This window comes from Thamnophis sirtalis, unplaced genomic scaffold, assembly GCF_051295495.1.
Source record: "Thamnophis sirtalis isolate CommonGarterSnake01/CBP01778 unplaced genomic scaffold, rThaSir2_p1.2 scaffold_10, whole genome shotgun sequence".
NCBI lineage: Eukaryota > Metazoa > Chordata > Lepidosauria > Squamata > Natricidae > Thamnophis > Thamnophis sirtalis.
The window spans coordinates 1,417,131-1,437,795 of NW_028261390.1; the positions used below are offsets into that span (position 1 = coordinate 1,417,131).

General features: G+C 45.3%; 2 protein-coding genes across 3 annotated transcripts; both read left to right on the forward strand.

Moving 5' to 3' along the window:
- The first annotated feature begins 231 nt into the window (after positions 1-231).
- On the forward strand, positions 232-2,105 carry AP5S1 (adaptor related protein complex 5 subunit sigma 1). The gene is made up of 2 exons (XM_087723902.1): positions 232-405; positions 1,571-2,105. The coding sequence occupies exons 1-2, from the start codon at positions 251-253 to the stop codon at positions 1,980-1,982; spliced, it is 567 nt and encodes a 188-aa protein (XP_087580028.1). The 5' UTR covers positions 232-250; the 3' UTR covers positions 1,983-2,105.
- A 4,636-nt stretch (positions 2,106-6,741) lies between these two features.
- On the forward strand, positions 6,742-17,468 carry LOC148043712 (snaclec subunit B-like). Of its 2 annotated transcripts, none has more exons than XM_087723903.1 (6): positions 6,742-6,919; positions 9,863-9,970; positions 12,217-12,303; positions 13,820-13,983; positions 15,029-15,132; positions 17,213-17,468. In XM_087723903.1, the coding sequence occupies exons 1-6, from the start codon at positions 6,757-6,759 to the stop codon at positions 17,394-17,396; spliced, it is 810 nt and encodes a 269-aa protein (XP_087580029.1). In that variant the 5' UTR covers positions 6,742-6,756; the 3' UTR covers positions 17,397-17,468. The 2 variants fall into 2 exon arrangements, with proteins under 2 accessions (XP_087580029.1, XP_087580030.1); XM_087723904.1 differs by lacking the exon at positions 6,742-6,919 and adding an exon at positions 8,843-9,249.
- Positions 17,469-20,665: the final 3,197 nt, after the last annotated feature.

Genomic DNA, 20,665 nt, shown 5'->3' on the forward strand with positions numbered 1-20,665 from the left:
CACGTGGGGGCCAGCAGGAAGGGTCATCGGGGGGGGGGCGGGGGAAAGAAAGGAGCCAGAGAGGAGGGGGCGTCCCCTGCAGCCCCCCTCCCTGAAACTCTGCTGCTGCTTTTGGGGGGGGGGCTGCTTCTATCAGCTTTGCAACCCCGAAGGTCGCTCTTGCGGCGGGGGGCGTCTAAGGGGTGCCCTAGGCAGACTGTAAGCCCCCTCCCCTGCTCCTCCCGGCCCCCGTGCCCAGCCTGCTCCCACTATGGTCCGCGCCTTCCTGATCCTCAGGTTGCGCGCCCGCCCCGGGGAGGAGGAGGAAGCCGATCCCTGCCGGCTCCTCTACTGCAGGGTCTTCGCGGCCGGAGGGGCGGCAGACGCCTCGCGCCCAGAGAAGGAGCTCCTGCGGACGGTGGGCAGGTGAAGGCAGGTGGGGGTCGGGGGGGGATGGGTGTGTGTGCTAGGGCAGTGTTTCCCAACCTTGGCAACTTGAAGATGTCCGGACTTCAACTCCCAGAATTCCCCAGCCAGCGAATGCTGGCTGGGGAATTCTGGGAGTTGAAGTCCGGACATCTTCAAGTTGCCAAGGTTGGGAAACACTGTGCTAGGGGAACAGGGCCGGGCCATCCCTCCTTTGGGGCACGGGGTTGAGGGATGCCCCTCGGGGTCCCAAAGCAGCTAATGCTGTGCCCACCCCAGCCTCCATTTCCCTGGAGCAGAGGTCTCCAAACTCGGCCACTTTAAGGCTTGTGGACTTCAACTCCCAGAGTTCCCCAGCCAGCCTAATTTACTCTCTTGTAGTCCCTTCCTCTGGGATGTAATCCCTTCCACTTAGATGAGAGGTCTTCAAACTCGGCCACTTTAAGACTTGTGGACTTCAACTCTCAGAACTCCCCAACCAGCATAGCTTACTCTCTTGTAATCCCTTCCTCTGCAATCTCTCCATTTGGATCAGAGGTCTCCAAACTCGGCCACTTTAAGACTTGTGGACTTCAACTCCCAGAGTTCCCCAGCCAGCATAATTGACTCTCTTGTCATCCCTTCCTCTGCAATCTCTCCACTTGGATCAGAGGTCTTCAAACTCGGCCACTTTAAGGCTTGTGGACTTCAACTCCCAGAATTCCCCAGACAGCATAATTTACTCTCTTGTAATCCCTTCCTCTGCAATCTCTCCACTTGGATCAGAGGTCTCCAAACTCAGCCACTTTAAGACTTGTGGACTTCAACTCCCAGAATTCCCCAGCCAGCATAATTGACTCTCTTGTCATCCCTTCCTCTGCAATCTCTCCACTTGGATCAGAGGTCTCCAAACTCAGCCACTTTAAGACTTGTGGACTTCAATTCCCAGAATTCCCCAGCCAGCATAACTTACTCTCTTGTAATCCCTTCCTCTGCAATCTCTCCACTTAGATCAGAGGTCTCCAAACTTGGCCACTTGTGAGAGATGCCCCCACCACCAAGGGAGGAAGGAAGGGACTTTCAGGTCCTTGCCTCTGAACTCATCTTCCTCTCCCCCCCCTTCTGAAATAGGAAAGCCCCCTCCCACCAAACCAGGGTGGTCGCTGACTTCCCTTTGTGTCTACAGGCAGGTGGAAAAGGCATGCCGGCTGCAGCTGAGCCTCTTGGGGAAGCGTCCTCCTGAGCACCTTCACCAGCCTGAAGAAGCCGTGTCTCTTCAGGAGAGCCCGTTCGGGGTCTTCCGCCTCCCCGCAGGTGACCCCTTCTCTGAGGACAAAACGGTGGTCTGGATGGGGCTCCAGCACTTGGCGTTTGCTCTGGTCTGCGACCCCGATGAAAACCTGATGCTCGCGGAGGGCACCCTGAGGCTCCTGGGCAGCACATTGGTGGAGCACCTCAAGCTTCTGTCCACGGGGAGCGATGTGCTGCTGAAGGCCGACCGGACAGAGGCCGTCCTGGAGAAGTTCCTGCCCCACGGACAGCTGCTCTTCCTGAACGACCAGTTGGTGGCGGGGCTGGAGAGAGAGCTTGGCAAATGAAAGGCCATTGGAGGAGGAGGAGGAGGAGGAGGAAGGGGCTTCCACCTTTCCAAGACAGATCCGCTGCTTCTCCAGGCTTCCTTTTGCTTCTTTTGTATAACTTGAGAAATGGTGGCATAAAAAGCTTGTGAAATGGGAGGAAGTTTTTCAATTAGGCTGTTTGAATAAGATCAGCATTTTATAGCAATAGCAGTTAGACTTATATACCGCTTCATAGGGCTTTCAGCCCTCTCTAAGCGGTTTACAGAGTCAGCATATCTCCCCCACAGTCTGGGTCCTCATTTCACCCATCCCGGAAGGATGGAAGGCTGAGTCAACCCTGAGCCGGTGAGATTAGAACCGCTGAACTGCAGATAACAGTCAGCTGAAGTGGCCTGCAGTACTGCACCCTAACCACTGCGCCACCTTTGGTCAAGAGTGGTGTGGGGTCAGTGATGAAATTCAGCTTTTTTTTAGTACCAGCTTGGTGGGTGTGGCTTGGGGAGGCGTGTTGGGGCTTGGGGGGGCGGGGCAGGGGCAGGGTACTGCAAAATCCCCATTCCCTCCCGATCAGCTGGGACTCAGGAGGCAGAGAATAGATGGGGGCGAGGCCAGCCAGAGGTGGCATTTGCCGGTTCTCCAAACTACTCAAAATTTCCGCTACCGGTTCTTCAGAACCAGCTGGGTTTCACCCCTGTCCTGATTCCAAGAGATCGATCCATCCGAGTCCCTTTGGAGGAGCGAATGTGGGACTCCACAGATCAAAGTTGTGCCATCTGATCCTAACCCAGTCCGTCCCAGCATTTGGAGATCAGCCGAGGTGAGGCTGTGATGTGAGACTAACCTCCGTAATGTTAACAGTAATAGCAATAGCACTTAGACTTATATACCGCTTCACAGCCCTCTCTAAGCGGTTTACAGAGTCAGCATGTTGGCTCTTGTGGCCCGCGGGTGGCCTGCGCAGCTGGCAGCAGATTCGGACAGGGAGGAGGTTGGGGAGGAACATGGGCCAGTCTTGGAGTCTGGGGAAGGTTCGGACGAGGGCTCTGCATCGGAGGCAGAGAGGGGACTGGCGTTAGGCAAGCTCCCCGTTGGGAGAGCGAGTACGTTCAGAGAAGCGTTGTGAGAGTTGTGTTGGAGAACACACAAACCAGCATACAGAGAAACTGCAGTTTAAATAGGCTTTTACTTTCGTGGAAATAAGAGGTATCGGAGTCCATCAAACAGTCCAAGTCATACACGGATAAGACAGTCAGTCACCAACGTCTTTCAGTTAAGCGATAATCCAAATAACATAGTCCAGTATCATATAATCAGTTCAGTACTCAAAGTTTACTAGCAGTTGCAAAACTTACAATAGCTCACGGCACTTTCTAACAGGCAGCTTCCAAAACACTCAGATCAGATCAGCCCAGCATCTAACAAAACACAGAACTAACAGTCGTTCTGGCTCCCTCTTATGGCTGATTGGGGAAAACAGCAACCAATCACATTTTACAGTATGATTTAAAGAAAACAGGTACAGCATTGTTACATGATTTATATATTGCCAACCCAACCGTTAGATTATATTCCTAACAGGGGCCAAGGCCATCTGGGAGTTATATGCTGCCTCCGGAACCTCCAGAGTTGGACAGCAGCGAGGCAGAAGAAGAGGCTCCCCCGTTCCAGTGCGCGCATGCGCACAGCTGCCAGAAGGCAAGAACTGTTAAAACAGAAGGGACGACTTGGGAGTAAGATTTGGAGGTGATTGGCCCCTCCCATAAGACATAAAGGAGGAGCAGAGGCACGTGAGTCTTTGCAGGAAGCAACTTGGTTCATGCTGGTCGGTTTAAATTCTGAAGCTCCGTTTGGACTCTTTGCTCCGTGTGGCCTTTCCAAACTAATTGCCAATTAAGTCTTTGGCAAGGAAGATAACGGTGGGTGCTTATCAACCTTATCCTGAAAGACTTTGGCAGCCTACTGTAGGACTCTTTACAAACTATTTGGGACTCATTACGGGCTGTGAGTGAATATAATTCACAGCCTTTGGAATAAAAAGAGGGGTTTTGGACCCAATCGTGTGCTTTCTATTGTATCAGGAAGCCTAGATACAATATACCAGTGTTTCTCAACCTTGGCGACTTTAAGTCCTGTGGACTTCAACTCCCAGAATCCCCCAGAGGGGGATTCTGGGAGTTGAAGTCCACAGGACTTAAAGTCGCCAAGGTTGAGAAACACTGCAATATACAATATCAGAACGTTGCACCCAACAATTTGGGCCCTCATGATCTCCGGAGGATGGAAGACTGAGTCAATCTTGAGCTGGTCAGGTTCGAGCTGCTGGCGATCAGCAGAGTTAGCCTGCAACGCTACAGTCCATCCATCCACCCACTTAACTACCTATCTATCTCAATCATCTCGTGGTGACCAAAGTTGCTTGCAAGGCCCTGTCTGTGTCCTCCTCCTCCCATCCCATGATGTCACAATCCCACCTTCCCTTCACCTGCAGGTGTGCTGGGGATTGTGAATGCTTTGCTGAGGGGCCCCCCAGCAGCCAATCAGGAAAGCCTCCCGACTCCCAGGGCTGCTGGAGGTCCCTAGTTAGGGATTACCAAGAAGACCAATGCAGATGGGAAAAGCAGGGGGGAGCAATGAAAATCTCCAAAAAAACCCTTGCTCAAGATTCACCGAGAAGACAGTAAACATAAGTGGACAATAGCATCGGACTTTTAATAGAAATCACAAGTAGCAGGTACAAAAATTGGGGGGGGGGCTTGTTTTTTCTTTATGTCTTAGAATAGAATAGAGCTGAAAGGGACCTTGGAGGTCTTCTAGTCCTGCCCACGCAGGAGAGCCCCTTACTATTTTCAGATAAGTGGCCGTCCAGGCTCTTCTTAAAAACCTCCAGTGATGGAGCACCCACAACTTCTGGAGGTGAGCTGTTCCATTGGTTAATCTTATTCCCAAGGGTTTTTGACGTCGTATCTTGGAGGACCTCCTCCTTCAACAGCAGCTTTCCAATTTAAGCCCCCAAGAGAAATGAGCTCGGGGCCTTCACTACTACTACTACTACTACTACATTGTCTCCTCGCTGTGCTGCTCCAGGTCTTCTCCAACAGGTCCTGGGGCTGCCCAGTTGGGGCTTGGCCACATCCGATGGGCCCCGTCTTCCTGTGTGGTGGGAATGGTTGAAGGTGGGGGAGATACTTTCAGGAGTTTTCAGAGCGTGGGAAAAGGACGCCCTCCCGGTTGTTTAGACTGGATGAGGTGTGAAGGCCGATGGGCTTGAACTGTTTTTGGAACGTTTCCTACCACCTCCTGGGGAGAAGAGAGACCCATAACAGGGATGTCCACAGGAGCTGGGCTTAAAAGGGTCAAGAGGGCAGCTGGACAATTTGCCTGATCAAATCCCTGCTTCGTTCTCTGAGGTGTAAAATACAAGGGGCAGAAGTTTGATTACATGGTGGCTGGTCATCTTAACATTTTTGACTCCAGAGATCCATTATTCCTTCCTTCCTTCCTTCCTTCCTTCCTTCCTTCCTTCCTTCCTTCCTTCCTTCCTTCCTTCCTTCCTTCCTCCCTCTTTCTTTCTTTCTTTCTTTCTTTCTTTCTTTCTTTCTTTCTTTCTCTCTCTCTCTCTCTTTCCCTTACTTCATTCATCTTCCTTCCTCCCTCCCTCCCTCCCTTTCTTTCTTTCTTTCTTTCTTTCTTTCTTTCTTTTTCTTTCTTTCTTTTTCTTTCCCTTACTTCATTCATCTTCCTTCCTTCCTTTTTCTTTCTTTCTTTCTTTCTCTCTCTTTCCCTTACTTCATTCATCTTCCTTCCTCCCTTTCTTTCTTTCTTTCTTTCTTTCTTTCTTTCTTTCTCTCTCTCTCTCTCTCTCTCTTTCCCTTACTTCATTCATCTTCCTCCCCCTCCTCTATCTTTTTTCTCTTTCCCTTCCTCCCTCCTTCCCTCCCTCCTTCCCACCCTCTCCTTCCTTCATCGTTTCTTTATTTCTCCCTTCCTTCCTTTTTTTCCTTCCCTCTATCTTTCTCTCTCTCTCTCCTCCCTCCCTCCTGTAACACACAACGCAGATACATAACAAACGTAAGCAAAATTTCCAGGAAATATACAGATATGTCCTAATAGAGAAACTTCCCAACAATGAGAACAATTAACCCATGGAACAGCTTGCCACCAGAAGTTGTGGGTGCTCCATCACTGGAGGTTTTCAAGAAGAGATTGTGCAGCCATTTGTCTGGAATGGTAGAGGGTCTCCTGCTTGAGGAGGGGGCTGGACTAGAAGCACCCCCCCCCAAGGCAGACCTGGCCTTCTCTGTAGGGGGAGAAGGCTGGGGGAAGGACTGGGAGGCTGGCTCCTTGGGGCTGTACATCTGAGGCGGTGCTGGCTGGTGCTGGTTCCATGGCTGCAGCAGGAGGGAAATGGTCCAGGGGGCAGTGCAGCCCCCTGCCCTTTCGTGCTCTGCCAACCCCCCCCCCCCTGCGCCTGCCAGCATCCTACCTGCCCGGAGTTCTTCCCCAAAACGCTGAGAGCCCTGGGGTGAGGGGGAACTGATGGAGTGGTGGGTTGCAGGTGAGATGCCCCGGTACGCGCACACCGGTGCCTGCCGGAAGCAGCAGGCACCGTACCAGAAGTGGGCTTTGGAGGGCCCCGCCCGCCCGCCCGCCCTCGCTCCTTACCGGTATTTGAAGGAAACGGGTGCATCTGCGCACGCAGCACCTTGCAACGGGAGCCAAAACCCACCACTGAACTGATGGGTCTCCTGCTCGCTCCTCTTTGTGATTGTCTCTTCTTCTTTCCTCCCCAGCCATGGCCCCCAAAAAGCCCCCCCCACCCCCGCCCCCCCCGCCACCCGGAGATGAAGTGATCCATGTGCCTAAATTTAAAGCCATCCCACCAGAGGTCAAATGGCGAGTGATCCGACTCTTTGGAATCTTCTGTGCGGGCGTCTTCATCGTATCAACAGTTTACTGTAAGTTCCTGTCTGGGAGTCCTCGACTTACAACCATTCGGTTAGTGACCGTTCCAACTTACATCACTGGGAAAAAAGAGAGCTTAGGAGGATTTTTCACACAACCATTGCCGCCTCCCCGCAGCCACCGGTTCAGAATGCAGGCTGTTGACTCGTGCTTATGACGGTGGCAGCGTCATCAACACCACCGACACCAGTCAGCGGTATTTGGGGTGCATTTTTAAATGTTCAATTGACTGCGTTTCATGTATTGTAATATAATATAATATAATAATATAATATAATATAATATAATATAATATAATATAATATAATATAATATAATATTAATATAATATAATATAATATAATATAATATAATATAATATAATATAATATAATATAATATAATATAATATTAATATAATATAATATAATATAATATAATATAATATAATATAATATAATATAATTTATGATATAATTTATAATATAAAATGATATAATTTATAATATAATATAATAAATATAATATAACAATATAATATAATAAATATAATATGATTTATAATATAATATAATATAATGTAATATAATATAATATAATTTATAATATGATATAATTTATAATATAATATAGTAAATATAATATAACATAATATAATATAATATAATAAATATAGAAGAGCCAAGGTGGCGCAGTGGTTAAATGCAGCACTGCAGGCTACTGCTAGATCAGCAGTTCAGCGGTTCAAATCTCACCGGCTCAAGGTTGACTCAGCCTTCCATCCTTCCGAGGTGGGTAAAATGAGGACCCGGATTGTGGGGGCAATATGCTGACTCTCTGTAAACCGCTTAGAGAGGCCTGAAAGCCCTATGAAGCGGTATATAAGTCCACTGCTATTGCTATTGCTATTGCTAAATATAATATGATTTATAATATAATATAGTATAATATGATAATTTGTAATATAATAATATAATTTATAATATAATATAATGTAATGTAGTGTAATATAATATAATTTATAATATAATAATACAATATAATGTAATATAATATAATATGATTTATAATATGATATAATTTATAATATAATATAATAAATATAATATAACATAATATAATATAATAAATATAATATAACATAATATAATATAATAAATATAGAAGAGCCAAGGTGGCACAGTGGTTAAATGCAGCACTGCAGGCTACTGCTAGATCAGCAGTTCAGCGGTTCAAATCTCACCGGCTCAAGGTTGACTCAGCCTTCCATCCTTCCGAGGTGGGTAAAATGAGGACCCGGATTGTGGGGGCAATATGCTGACTCTCTGTAAACCGCTTAGAGAGGCCTATGAAGCGGTATATAAGTCCACTGCTATTGCTATTGCTATTGCTAAATATAATATGATTTATAATATAATATAGTATAATATGATCATTTGTAATATAATAATATAATTTATAATATAATATAATGTAATGTAGTGTAATATAATATAATTTATAATATAATAATACAATATAATGTAATATAATATAATATGATTTATAATATGATATAATTTATAATATAATATAATAAATATAATATAACATAATATAATATAATAAATATAATATAACATAATATAATATAATAAATATAGAAGAGCCAAGGTGGCGCAGTGGTTAAATGCAGCACTGCAGGCTACTGCTAGATCAGCAGTTCAGCGGTTCAAATCTCACCGGCTCAAGGTTGACTCAGCCTTCCATCCTTCCGAGGTGGGTAAAATGAGGACCCGGATTGTGGGGGCAATATGCTGACTCTCTGTAAACCGCTTAGAGAGGCCTATGAAGCGGTATATAAGTCCACTGCTATTGCTATTGCTATTGCTAAATATAATATGATTTATAATATAATATAGTATAATATGATCATTTGTAATATAATAATATAATTTATAATATAATATAATGTAATGTAGTGTAATATAATATAATTTATAATATAATAATACAATATAATGTAATATAATATAATATGATTTATAATGTGATTTATATAATATAATATATAATATAAATAATATAATGTAATGTAATGTAATGTAATAATACCGCAATCTGGCCATCGAAACTACCGGCTATGGATGAAGCATGTAGCAGTGATTCCCATTGTCATCGGGGGCACTTGGCACCATGTCCAAGGATTTTACAAGACACATCCACCAATTGCAGCTTCCTCCAAGAACCCCAGCGGAACTGCCAAAGACTGCGCTACTCGGAACATCGTATATTTTAAGAAGGTCCTTGGTTGATCCCTAGGACGCTGGCAGCAACCCCTATCAACCCTTAGCACCAGTCACTGGTATTTGGGACGCGTTTTTTGAACGTTGGTCTGAGTTTCATGTCTAACGAATGAAAGTTAAAAATATACAGGCAGTCCTCAACTTAACAACAGTTCACTTAGCGACTGTCCCAGTGTGGCCGGCTCAGGAATTCTGGCCGTTGAAGTCCGCGGGTCACAATGTGGTGATGTATGCATCTCGCTCTTTTTCTGTCGATGTGCACATAACGCCTAGAACAGGGGGGGGTGGGGTGGGTCCAAACTTGGCAACTTTAAGACTTGGGGACTTCAACTCCCAGAATTCTCCAAACTTGGCAACTTTAAGACTTGGGGACTTCAACTCCCAGAATTCTCCAGCCAGCATAATTGACTCCATTCTACCTGATGTCCTATTCCTATTCCTATTTCTATCACAACCCATATCCTAGCCCAGTGGTTCCCAAACTTGACAACTTTAAGACTTGGGGACTCCAACTCCCAGAATTCTCCAGCCAGCAGAGCTGGCTGGAGAATTCTGGGAGTTGAAGTCCACAAGTCTTAAAGTTGCCAAGTTTGGGAACCACTGGCCTAGAGGGAAATCTTGGGGTTCCCTTCGTATTTTGTTCTTGAAGCCTTTTTGCTGTCTCCCTTTTAGACATTCAGCTGATCAATGCGCCCCCCAGTCCTTACATTCCACCCATGGAGTCCTTGAGGAGGACATTGGCCAATGCTTTGAGAAAGTCATCCATCAGTACTGCAAGTGGTAAGTTGAGGCGGGAGGATCGCCCCCCCCCCCCGGTGCTGAAATCTGAATTTTTCTGCTACTGGTTCTGTGGGCATGGCTTGGGGCGCGTGCGTCATGTGATTGGGTGGGTTCGCATTCGCTGGCTGGGGGAATTCTGGGAGTTGAAGTCCGGACATCTTCAAGTTGCCAAGGTTGAGAAACACTGCTTTAAACGGTCACTAAATGAACTGGCTACTTATAGTCCTCAAGTTACGACCACAATTTGGGATGCAAATTTCCACTGCTAAGGTATGTGGTTGTTAAGGGACCTGTGTCTGATTTTGGAACTGTTTTTTTCCCCCTTCCGTCACAGTTGTTAAGCAAATCACGGCCGTTGTTAAGTGAATCATGCAGTTGTTAAGCAAACCTAGTTTCTCCCGTTAATTTTAGGCTTGTTGGAAACCAGCTGTGAAAGCCACCAATGGCCGTCGCGTGGCCGTGGTCAGGACAAGTTCCCAGATTTTGATCTTGTGACCTCTGGGATGCTGCAATGGTCCTAACTGTGAGGACTGGTTCTAAGTCAGGCTTTTCAGAGCCGTTGAAACTTCAAATGGTCACTAAATGGACCACCTGTAATTCTGGCGCCCCTGTTTTTCATTTTGACTTTCTGAAGCTCCATCAATTTATCGGGGGAGGGGTGAGCAGGAGCTTTCCTTATGTTTTTGTATCTGTCTGTCTGTCTTTTTATCTATCTATCTATCTATCTATCTATCTATCTATCTATCTATCTATCTATCTCTATCTATCTATCTATCTATCTATCTATCTATCTATCTATCTATCTATCTATCTATCTATCTATCTATCTATCTATCTCTATCATCCATCCATCCATCCATCCATCCATCCATCCATCCATCCATCTATCTCTGTAACATCTATCTCTCTATCTATATCTATCTATCTATATATCATCTCTCTCTCTCTCTCTCTCTCTATCTCTATCTATCTATCTATCTATCTCTATCTATCATCCATCCATCCATCCATCCATCCATCCATCCATCCATCCATCCATCCATCCATCTATCTATCTATCTATCTATCTATCTATCTATCTATCTATCTATCTATCTATCTATCTCTGTATCATCTATCTCTCTCTCTCTCTCTCTATCTATCTATCTATCTATCTATCTATCTATCTATCTATCTATCATCTATCTCTATCTATCTATCTATCTATCTATCTATCTATCTATCTATCTATCTATCTATCTATCTATCTATCTATCTCTATCATCCATCCATCCATCCATCCATCCATCCATCCATCCATCCATCCATCCATCCATCCAACCAACCAACCATCCATCCATCCATCCATCCATCCATCCATCCATCCATCCATCCATCCATCCATCCATCCATCCATCCATCCCTATCTATCTATCTATCTATCTATCTATCTATCTATCTATCTATCTATCTATCTTATCTATCTATCTATCTATCTATCTCTATCATCCATCCATCCATCCATCCATCCATCCATCCATCCATCCATCCATCCATCCATCCACCCACCCACCCACCCACCCACCCACCCACCCACCCACCCACCCACCCACCCACCCACCCACCCACCCACCCACCCATCTATCTATCTATCTATCTATCTATCTATCTATCTATCTATCTATCTATCTATCTATCTATCTATCTATCTATCTCTGTATCATCTATCTCTCTATCTATATCTATCTATCTATCTATCTATCTATCTATCTATCTATCTATCTATCTATCTATCTATCTCTCTCTCTCTCTCTCTCTATCTATCTATCTATCTATCTATCTATCTATCTATCTATCATCCATCCATCCATCCATCCATCCATCCATCCATCCATCTATCTATCTTGTATCATCTATCTCTATCTCTGTCTGTCTGTCTATCTATCTATCTATCTATCTATCTATCTATCTATCTATCTATCTATCTATCTATCTATCTATCTATCTATCTATCTATCTATCTATCTATCTATCTGCCTATCTATCTATCTGCCTATCTATCTATCTATCTATCTATCTATCTATCTATCTATCTATCTATCTATCATCTATCTATCTATCTATCTATCTATCTATCTATCTATCTATCTATCTATCTCTATCTATCATCTATCTAATCTGTCTGTCTGTCTGTCTCACTCTCCTGTCTTACTGTTTGTCGGGAGATAGAGATGTCTGACTATTCACAAAGTCTGTGCCTCTTTCAGATCTGGCGACAGCCGAAGAGGTGATTCAGTTGCCAAACCGCCAGGAAGACTCGGAAAAGGCTTACCAAGATAAGAAAAACAAGTACCGTAAGTAGCCCCCTTCCTACCCGGAATGCCGTCCCCAGCTCCCCCCTCTTGAGTTTTGATGACTCCGGCTGCAAAGGTTTGTGCTCCAGCTCAGCGCCTGGAGTGAATGCAGCATTGGAAGAGAAAGCCTTGTGCCCCCCCCCCCCCGACTCCTCACCCCACTGCCCTTTCCGCTCCCCCAACCAATCTCCCCCAATGCCCCCCCTCCATCTTGTTCCCGCTTTGACTTCCACAGAAGGGATGACTTTTGCATGCCCAGGAGCTCATGTTGGAGCGCGTGCTCTCTCTCTCTCTCTGTGTGTATCTCTCTCTCTCTCTTTCTCTGTGCATCTCTCTCTTTCTCTCTCATCTATGGCCTCTCTCTCTTCTCTCTCTCTGTATCTCTCTCTCACTCAAGTAAGGTCACTCTCTCTCTCTCTCTCATCTATGGTCTCTCTCTCTCTCTGTCTCCCTGTCTCTCTCCCTCCCTCTCTCCCTCTTTCTCTCTCTGTCTCTCTCTTATCTATGGTCTCTTTTTCTCTCATCTATGGTCTCTCTGTATCTCTGTCTCTCTCCCTCATCTATGGTCTCTCTCTCTCTGCTTCCCTCCCTCTGAGTCTTCCGGGAATAGGGCGGCATACAAATTAAATAAAACCTAAAAACCTAAACCTCTCTCCTTCTCTCTCTCCACCTCTCTCTCTGTCTCTCTCTCATCTATGGTCTCTCTATGGTCTCTCTCTCTCTTTCTTTCTCTCTCTTGATCTACTGTATATAATCTGTCCATCTATTTCTGTGTCTATTTATCTATCTACTGTATATCATGTCTACCTATCATTTATCTCTATGTCTGTCTGTCTGTCTGTCTGTCTGTCTGTCTATCTATCTATCTATCTATCTATCTATCTATCTATCTATCTATCTATCTATCTATCTATCTATCTATCACATCTTATCTATCTGTCTCTAACTTATCTATCTTATCTATCTATCTATCTATCTATCTATCTATCTATCTATCTATCTATCTATCTATCTATCTATTGATCTATCTTATCTATCTATCTATCTATCTATCTATCTATCTATCTATCTATCTATCTATCTATATCTATCTATCTGCCTATCTATCTATCTATCTATCTATCTATCTATCTATCTATCTATCTATCTATCTATCTCTGTCTGTCTATATCTATCTATCTATCTATCTATCTATCTATCTATCTATCTATCTATCTATCTATCTATCTATCTATCTATCTATCTATCTATCTATCTATCTATCTATCTATCTATCTATCTATCTATCTATCTATCTAATCTATCTATCTAATCTATCTAATCTATTTCTCTCCAGCTACCTGTTTCCTATTTCTATTATTTCTAATATATATCTAATTTATATAGCCCAGCTACCTCACCAAAATTGACTCTGGGTGGCCTGCATCGTCAATGAGATGAAACGAGAACAAGGGACACAGTCAGATAGACAGAGGTCCCCCTCCCCTCCCCTCCCCCCTTGTCTGCTTCTCCTTAGAATCCATCTTCAAGAAAGGCTCGGTGAAGTCCACCACTCACTGGATAATTTTCAGGAAGAGCCTCTACTACATCTCGGTCGGTAGAAAGACCTGGTACGACGCTCAGAACTTCTGCCTCTCCAGAGATTCCCACTTGGTCTCCATCTTAAATGACGAAGAGCAGGTTTCACTCGTTTTTTTTCCTCCTTTTCTGACCGACCTCTAGAGTCTCTTCCTCGGCTGCTTCCTCTGCACTCAATCCTTGGGGTTTTTTTTTGCATTCATGTCTGCTCATCTATGGCTCCGGGCTCTGGGGAAGTACGGTCAGGCTCAAGGCCAGGAGAAACATGTTAGTCCAGTGTTTCTCAACCTTCTCAACTTGAAGATGTCTGGACTTCAACTCCCAGAATTCGCTGGCTGGGGAGATACCATTTCAAAAGTTGCCGCTTGCTCCTTCTGAGTATACGAGAATAGATTCCACCTCATTAATATTCAGGGGGCACCAATGCCACCCAGAAAGGACTGTGAGAATGTCCAGCCACAAAACTTCTCCATTGTTGAATGCTTCGTGCCCTTTTATAAGGCAAGGAGTTGATTAAATACAACTTTTCTGTCCCAAGTTATCCCCAAGCAACTGCTCCCTTGGGTGGAGAAATAGTGGGGGCTATAAAGTCCTTACCTTCCAACATTTTAATGGAAAGTGTGTCTTTCCATTAAACCCTGCCTGCCATAAAGAGTCGATTTTTTTCTTAGCCACGTAACTGGTTTTCTTTGGCAAAGGAATATGAGCAGTTTACGGTATTTTTCGGAGTATAAGATGCACCTTCCCCACCCCCCAAAGTGGATCAAAATTTGGGTGTGCCTTATAAACCAAATACGGGCATTTTTGGCCTCCTGAACCCTCCCCACATCGTGTTTTCACCCTCCCAAGCCCCCAGAAACACTCTGCAGGTCGAAAACGGGCGCGTTTTTGGCGAAAGCGGGTGTGTTTTTCGCAAAAATGGGCCCATTCTTGGTGAAAACAGGCTGTGCGGAGCACTTGGGAGTGCCTCTGGGGGGCCTGGGAGGGTGAAAACGCAACGTGCGGAGGCCGAAAACTTTTTTTTTCTTGTTTTCCTCCTGTAAATTTAGGTATGTCTTATAGTCCGAAAAATACGGCAGTTGGAGGGGTTTTGTCAAACGCAGCATCCCCGCCCTGTGACATGGCTCCTTCTCCCTTTTTTTGGCAGGAGTTCATCTCTTCGCAGTTCAACGACTCTGTCTGGATTGGTCTGAGCAATGAAAACGACAAAGGCATCTGGCAATGGTCGGATGGATCCAGATTAAAAGCACAGTGAGTCTGTGACCCACGGACTCCCCCACTCCCCCCCCCCCAGCTGAAGATCCTGCAGCTGATCACTGAATCTGTGTCAGGCGTGAACAAGCAGACCCCACGCGAAGAGTTCAAACGACCGTATTTTTCGGAGTTTAAGATGCACCTTTTCCCCCCCCAGAAAAGAGGGTGAAAATCTGGGTGCGTCTTATACACTGAATACAGCATTTTTGGCCTCCTGAAACCCCGCCCCATTTGCAAAAACGGACGTGCAAAGGGTTTGGGAGGCCTGCAAAGTGCTGCTGGGGGCTGGGGAGGGCAAAAATGAGCCCCCCAGCCCCCAGGAGCACTCTACAGGCCTCCCAAAGCCTATGCATGCCCTGTTGTTTTGCAAAAAAAAAGCGGGCCCGTTTTTTTGCTTGTTTTTGCCCCCCCCAACCCCTCCCCAGTCCCCAGGAGAACTTTGCAGGCCTCTCAAATTCTGCATACCCTGTTTTTCACAAAGGGTTTGGGAGGCCTGCCGAGTGCAAAAACATCTTTTTTTAAAATTTACCTCTTCAAAATCTTGGTGCCTCTTATAGTCCGAAAAATACGGTAGCTACTTTATTGTTTGTGTTGGAGGAGCGCGGTGGCTCACGGGGTTAGGACGCTGGGCTGCCAAGTGGCAGGCCCGTATTTGAGACCCAGTTGCTACTGTGGTACAGGGTGAGCTCCTGTCACATACTCCAGCTCCTGCCAACCCAGCAGTTCAGAAGCGGCTGACTGTGAGTAGATAGATGGGTACCATTTCAGTGGGTAGCTGAATAGGGGCCTGAAAAAAGCTCCCAGCTTAATGTCCCTTGGGCAACAGTGATGTCAACCCAGAAGTGCTTTGGTGCGGTTGACACAACTGTAGTAGTAGTAGTAGTAGTAGTAGTAGTAGTAGTAGTAGTAGTAGTAGTAGTAGTAATTGTTAATTGCCTATTTCTCAGGCATCTTCTCAGACTGCTGACGCTAGATAAGACTCAACGGCATTCTAGGAGGGTTGGGCCTTGCTCTTTGTGTCTATGTAGTGATTCCAGACTGATTCCTCACTTGACTCCCCCTCCCGACTGGCATCGTCTCTGTCCAACAATTGGAGGCAGACTAGATGAGGGGGGGGAAACAGTTTTGTGGGCTCTTGTGGTGGCCCTGTTCGTTAAGGCTTCTTGCCAGTGTGGTAAGGAATGCCCCGCCCCTCTTCACCTGGGGACTAAGATTTAAGGAGACGCTGTCGGGAGGGGCATTTGTTGGGAACAAATGCTGAATGGGTAGAGTTTGCAGGTCTGTTTGTTCCTTCTTTTGTGGCCTCATTTCCTAGTCCCTTGCTTTACTGGACTGGGCGCAGCCAGAGGCTGCCGTGTGTGTGTGTGTGTGTGTGTGTGTGTGTGTGTGTGTGTGTGTGTACTTTGCTCTGGGACTTGCCAAGAAAGTGGGGGAAAATTTGGAGCATTAAAGGGGAGTTTGAATTCTCTGCTGGCCACGTGAAGGGGTGGGTTCCTGCCGCCATTACTAACGGGTCGGCACCTAAACAAATTTCCGGGCGCATTTGCACTTAAAATGGTCTGCGCACGCGCACAACCTTTAACAAAGGGGAAAATACATTTTTTTTCCCAGTGAAGATTGTTCTGCGCACGTGCAGAATAGAAAAATCAAGAGCCGAGGTGGCGCAGTGGTTAAATGCAGCACTGCAGGCTACTTCAGCTGACTGTTATCTGCAGTTCAGCGGTTCTAATCTCACCGGCTCAGGGTTGACTCAGCCTTCCATCCTTCCGAGGTGGGTGAAATGAGGACCCGGATTGTTGTTGGGGGCGATATGCTGACTCTGTAAACCGCTTAGAGAGGGCTGAGAGCCCTATGAAGCGGTATATAAGTCTAACTGCTATTGCTATAAGATGGCATTGCTGAGGATAGAACCGGTACGGTCACGGAATTATTACCTATTCGGCTGAACCGTACCGTACCGGTAGAAACCCACCGTTGGTGCCTTGTCCCGCGTCATCACACTACCTATGCATTAGGTGTTGACTTAATGGGTGAGGCTAGGTCTGGCAGTAACCTTTCCTTCTCCTGCACCCCCCAGGTTCTGGGATGTTGGCAGTCCTACCACCCCGAAGAAGAATGGAGAAGCGGAGCGCAATTGTGCTTTCCTAAACCCTTTTGCTGGTGCATTTAGCTGGAAGAATGACAATTGCCACGCACTTAAACAGTGGGCTTGTAAGGAAGTCATAGTGATGGAAGATATAGAATATTTAAGCCAATTCTAATACTTGAAGCCACACTAGATGTGAACAGTTTTGTTTTTCTCCATCTGAAACAGTAAAATAATGAAAACATTATTCTTGTCCTCGTGTCCTGGGAGAAATTCAAATTTAATGAATTTATAGGCTGCCCCAATCCCGAAGGACTCCGGGCGGCTTACAGAAATACAACTCTAAAAAAGATAAAAATTAAAAATAGAGAATAAAAAGCAGATTAAAAAAAAACACATCATGCACTCAATCTAGTGAATGAGGTCAACAGCCCCAGGCCTGCCGGATTAGCCAGGTTTTAGTGGCCTTTCGGAAGGCCGAGAAAGTGGGAAGGGTCCGGATCTCTGGCGGTAGATGGTTCCATAGGGTCGAAGCAGCTACAGAGAAGGCCCTCCCCCGAGGAGTCGCCAGACGGCATTGGCTGGTCGACGGCACCCGGAGAAGGCCCATCCTGTGTGAGATCTTATTGGCCTTTGGGAGGTATGTGGCAGAAGAAGAAAAGAAAAGCCATGCGGTTGATGTCCTACAGAAGCTCAAGGCCAGGCCTTGTCCAACCATCTCCTGAACACTGCTCGCTGTTTTCAAGACACCCCGTCCAAAGTGACCCGAACTGGTCCCAATTCATAGCACATACTGGCTGTGTCCCGGGTTCCTCCTCCTTCGTTTCATGCGGAGCATCATCTTTTTTTGCCCGTTAGATAAAAGGAGGCAGATGTACCTTATGCACATTGTACATTGTTGTAGGCACCTCAGAAGCTTCTAGGCATCTGTGTGCCTTGTTCTAGGCATCACGGGGACCTTCTCATTGCCAGTCATCTGCAGAAGGAAGGTCTTCTCTTTCAAGAGACCATGTTTCTGACATCCCAGTACATAGTGGATCAATTTCCATTCTGCGAAGCATGACAGTGTCTACACCAGTGGTAGTCAACCTGGTCCCTACCGCCCACTAGTGGGCGTTCCAGCTTTCATGGCGGGCGGGCGGTGGGGGGTTTGCTGTAACTCTGCTTTATAAATTTTATAAAGTAAAGTTACTTCCCTACTTTATAAATCACCATTACTGTGGAACTGGTGGGCGGTAGGTATAAAAAGGTTGACTAGCCCTGGTCTACACAATCCTTTGATCTGGTGTTTTCAGCTAAAAAAAAGGAAAGGGACCCAAACCTCCATGATTTTATATATATATATACTTTTTTATTTTCCATTTTCATAACATATAAAATCACATGTATACTATTACATAGCCAATATCCTATTGTATTAAGTAGTAATTACATCAGTTCCTCTTGTCATCAACGCCCAGAAAGATAAAAACCCATTATTAGCTCTTCTGCTCTCCATAGACCTCTTTCTTCTGCCTCTCTCCTACCTCCTTTCTTCCCTCCATCCTCTTTTCCTACTCTACTTCCCCTTCCTTTCTCCTTCTCCTCTCTCTGCATTCCACTCCTCCTTATCCTCCTTATCCTCCTCATCTTCCCCCCTTACCCTCTCTCCTATCCCTCTCTTCCCATCTTTCTTCTCTCTTCTGTTTCCCACTCTTCCTCTCATTGGTGTATTTCCGCTTCCATATCAATATACTTAACATATCCTAGTTTTAAAGAAAAATAATCCAAAAAGATAAAAACCCATTATTAGCTCTTCTGCTTTCCTTCACCTCTTTCTTCTGCCTCTCTCCTACCTCCTTTCTTCCCTCCATCATCCTTTCCTACTCTACTTCCCCTTCCTTTCTCCTTCTCCTCTCTCTGCATTCCACTCCTCCTTATCCTCCTCATCTTCCCCCCTTCCCCTCTCTCCTATCCCTCTCTTCCCATCTTTCTTCTCTCCTCTGTTTCCCACTTTTCCTCTCATTGGTGTATTTCAGCTTCTGAGCAAACTCCATTCTATGTTGATGGTATTTATGCTTCCATATCAATATATTTAACATATCTTAGTTTTAAAGAAAAAAATAAGAGAAGACAGTATTACATGTGCAATCATATTACTTTAAAATCTAACACCCCATGATTTTTCTCAGTACTCTGAAAACAATGGACCTTAGAAGAGGAAAGAAATATATTTTCTGGCATATAAGACAGAGACTTTGTAAGGGAATGCTGAGCACACATTTCAAGTTTACCAGCAAGGTTACATGGCACAATCCACTTTTTTACTTTTCACAAGAAGTTACTTTACTAGGCTAAGCTTGGCAACTGGCCTAGAAGTTTTATCTATGAAGTTGGCACGTTACGTTAACAATGGAGCTTCTCTCAACCGCAATTTCACAAAAGCTGGATTAGGTTACGCCCTGGGAATGCGCTAATCCTTCAGGGATCCTTTCACATCCATTATAAACACCCAGCAAATAAAACCAAAATCAAGGAGACAAAATGGGGAAGAAAGGAGCCGGACACAACAGGGGGGGAGGAGGGAAGGGGGGGGCGTTGAATTTTAATTAACTACCTCCAGAAGGGAAGTCCCCCCCCCCCCAATTGGGTCCAACTTCTTCAGAGCCTCAGCAGTATCTGGGTTTGTATAAACCACTCGTGCCAACTGTTCAATGCAAATGGTTTATTTGGTGAATCTGATAAGGCAAAAACATCCTTTGTGTGTTAGGCGCTGTGGGTTGATTTCTGGACGTTTTGCTACCATGCTAGGTAACATCTTCAGTGGAGTGTTGGTGTTTTTCTGCTCTTAAGGGCTACATGTGGTCAGTAGGACTTCATGCAGCCGAGGGGCGCAGTGGTTAAATGCAGCACTGCAGGCTACTTCAGCTGACTGCAGTTTAGTGGTTCAAATCTCACCGGCTCAGGGTTGACTCAGCCTTCCATCCTTCCAAGGTGGGTAAAATGAGGACCCGGATTGTTGGGGGCAATATGCTGACTCTGTAAACCGCTTAGAGAGGGCTGGAAGCCCTATGAAGCGGTAGATAAGTCTAACTGCTATTGCTATGTAATGGGGAGGTCACGTCAGGTGAGAGTCTCTTTTAAAAGTTTTTTTTATTAGATAAACATTAAAACCATTAGACATAGTGCGACATTTCTGGCATAAACATTTCCATAGAGTGTTTGGATCTTACAACAATTACATTTTATATCCATTACATAGGTGTGTGTTGCTGGTCAGATTACCTATCCGTTGATCCCTTCTTTTATATAATTACTAACCGTACAAATAATATCCAATTCCTACCTCTCACACAATCTTAACAGCATATTTTTCAATTCTTGCCTGTGTTTTTCTGTCCCAGCCTTTTCCCCTCATTTCTAACCATCGGAATATCACGAAAACCCAGATTTTGTGATATTCCA

Excerpts from the sequence above, each read along its gene's own strand:
- AP5S1 (XM_087723902.1), top strand. The coding sequence starts at position 251 with ATGGTCCGCGCCTTCCTGATCCTCAGGTTGCGCGCCCGCCCCGGGGAG. Across the intron at positions 406-1,570 it reads CTCCTGCGGACGGTGGGCAG|GCAGGTGGAAAAGGCATGCC; the intron begins GTGAAGGCAGGT and ends TTGTGTCTACAG.
- LOC148043712 (XM_087723903.1), top strand. The coding sequence starts at position 6,757 with ATGGCCCCCAAAAAGCCCCCCCCACCCCCGCCCCCCCCGCCACCCGGA. Across the intron at positions 6,920-9,862 it reads CATCGTATCAACAGTTTACT|ACATTCAGCTGATCAATGCG; the intron begins GTAAGTTCCTGT and ends TCTCCCTTTTAG. Across the intron at positions 15,133-17,212 it reads GGATCCAGATTAAAAGCACA|GTTCTGGGATGTTGGCAGTC; the intron begins GTGAGTCTGTGA and ends TGCACCCCCCAG.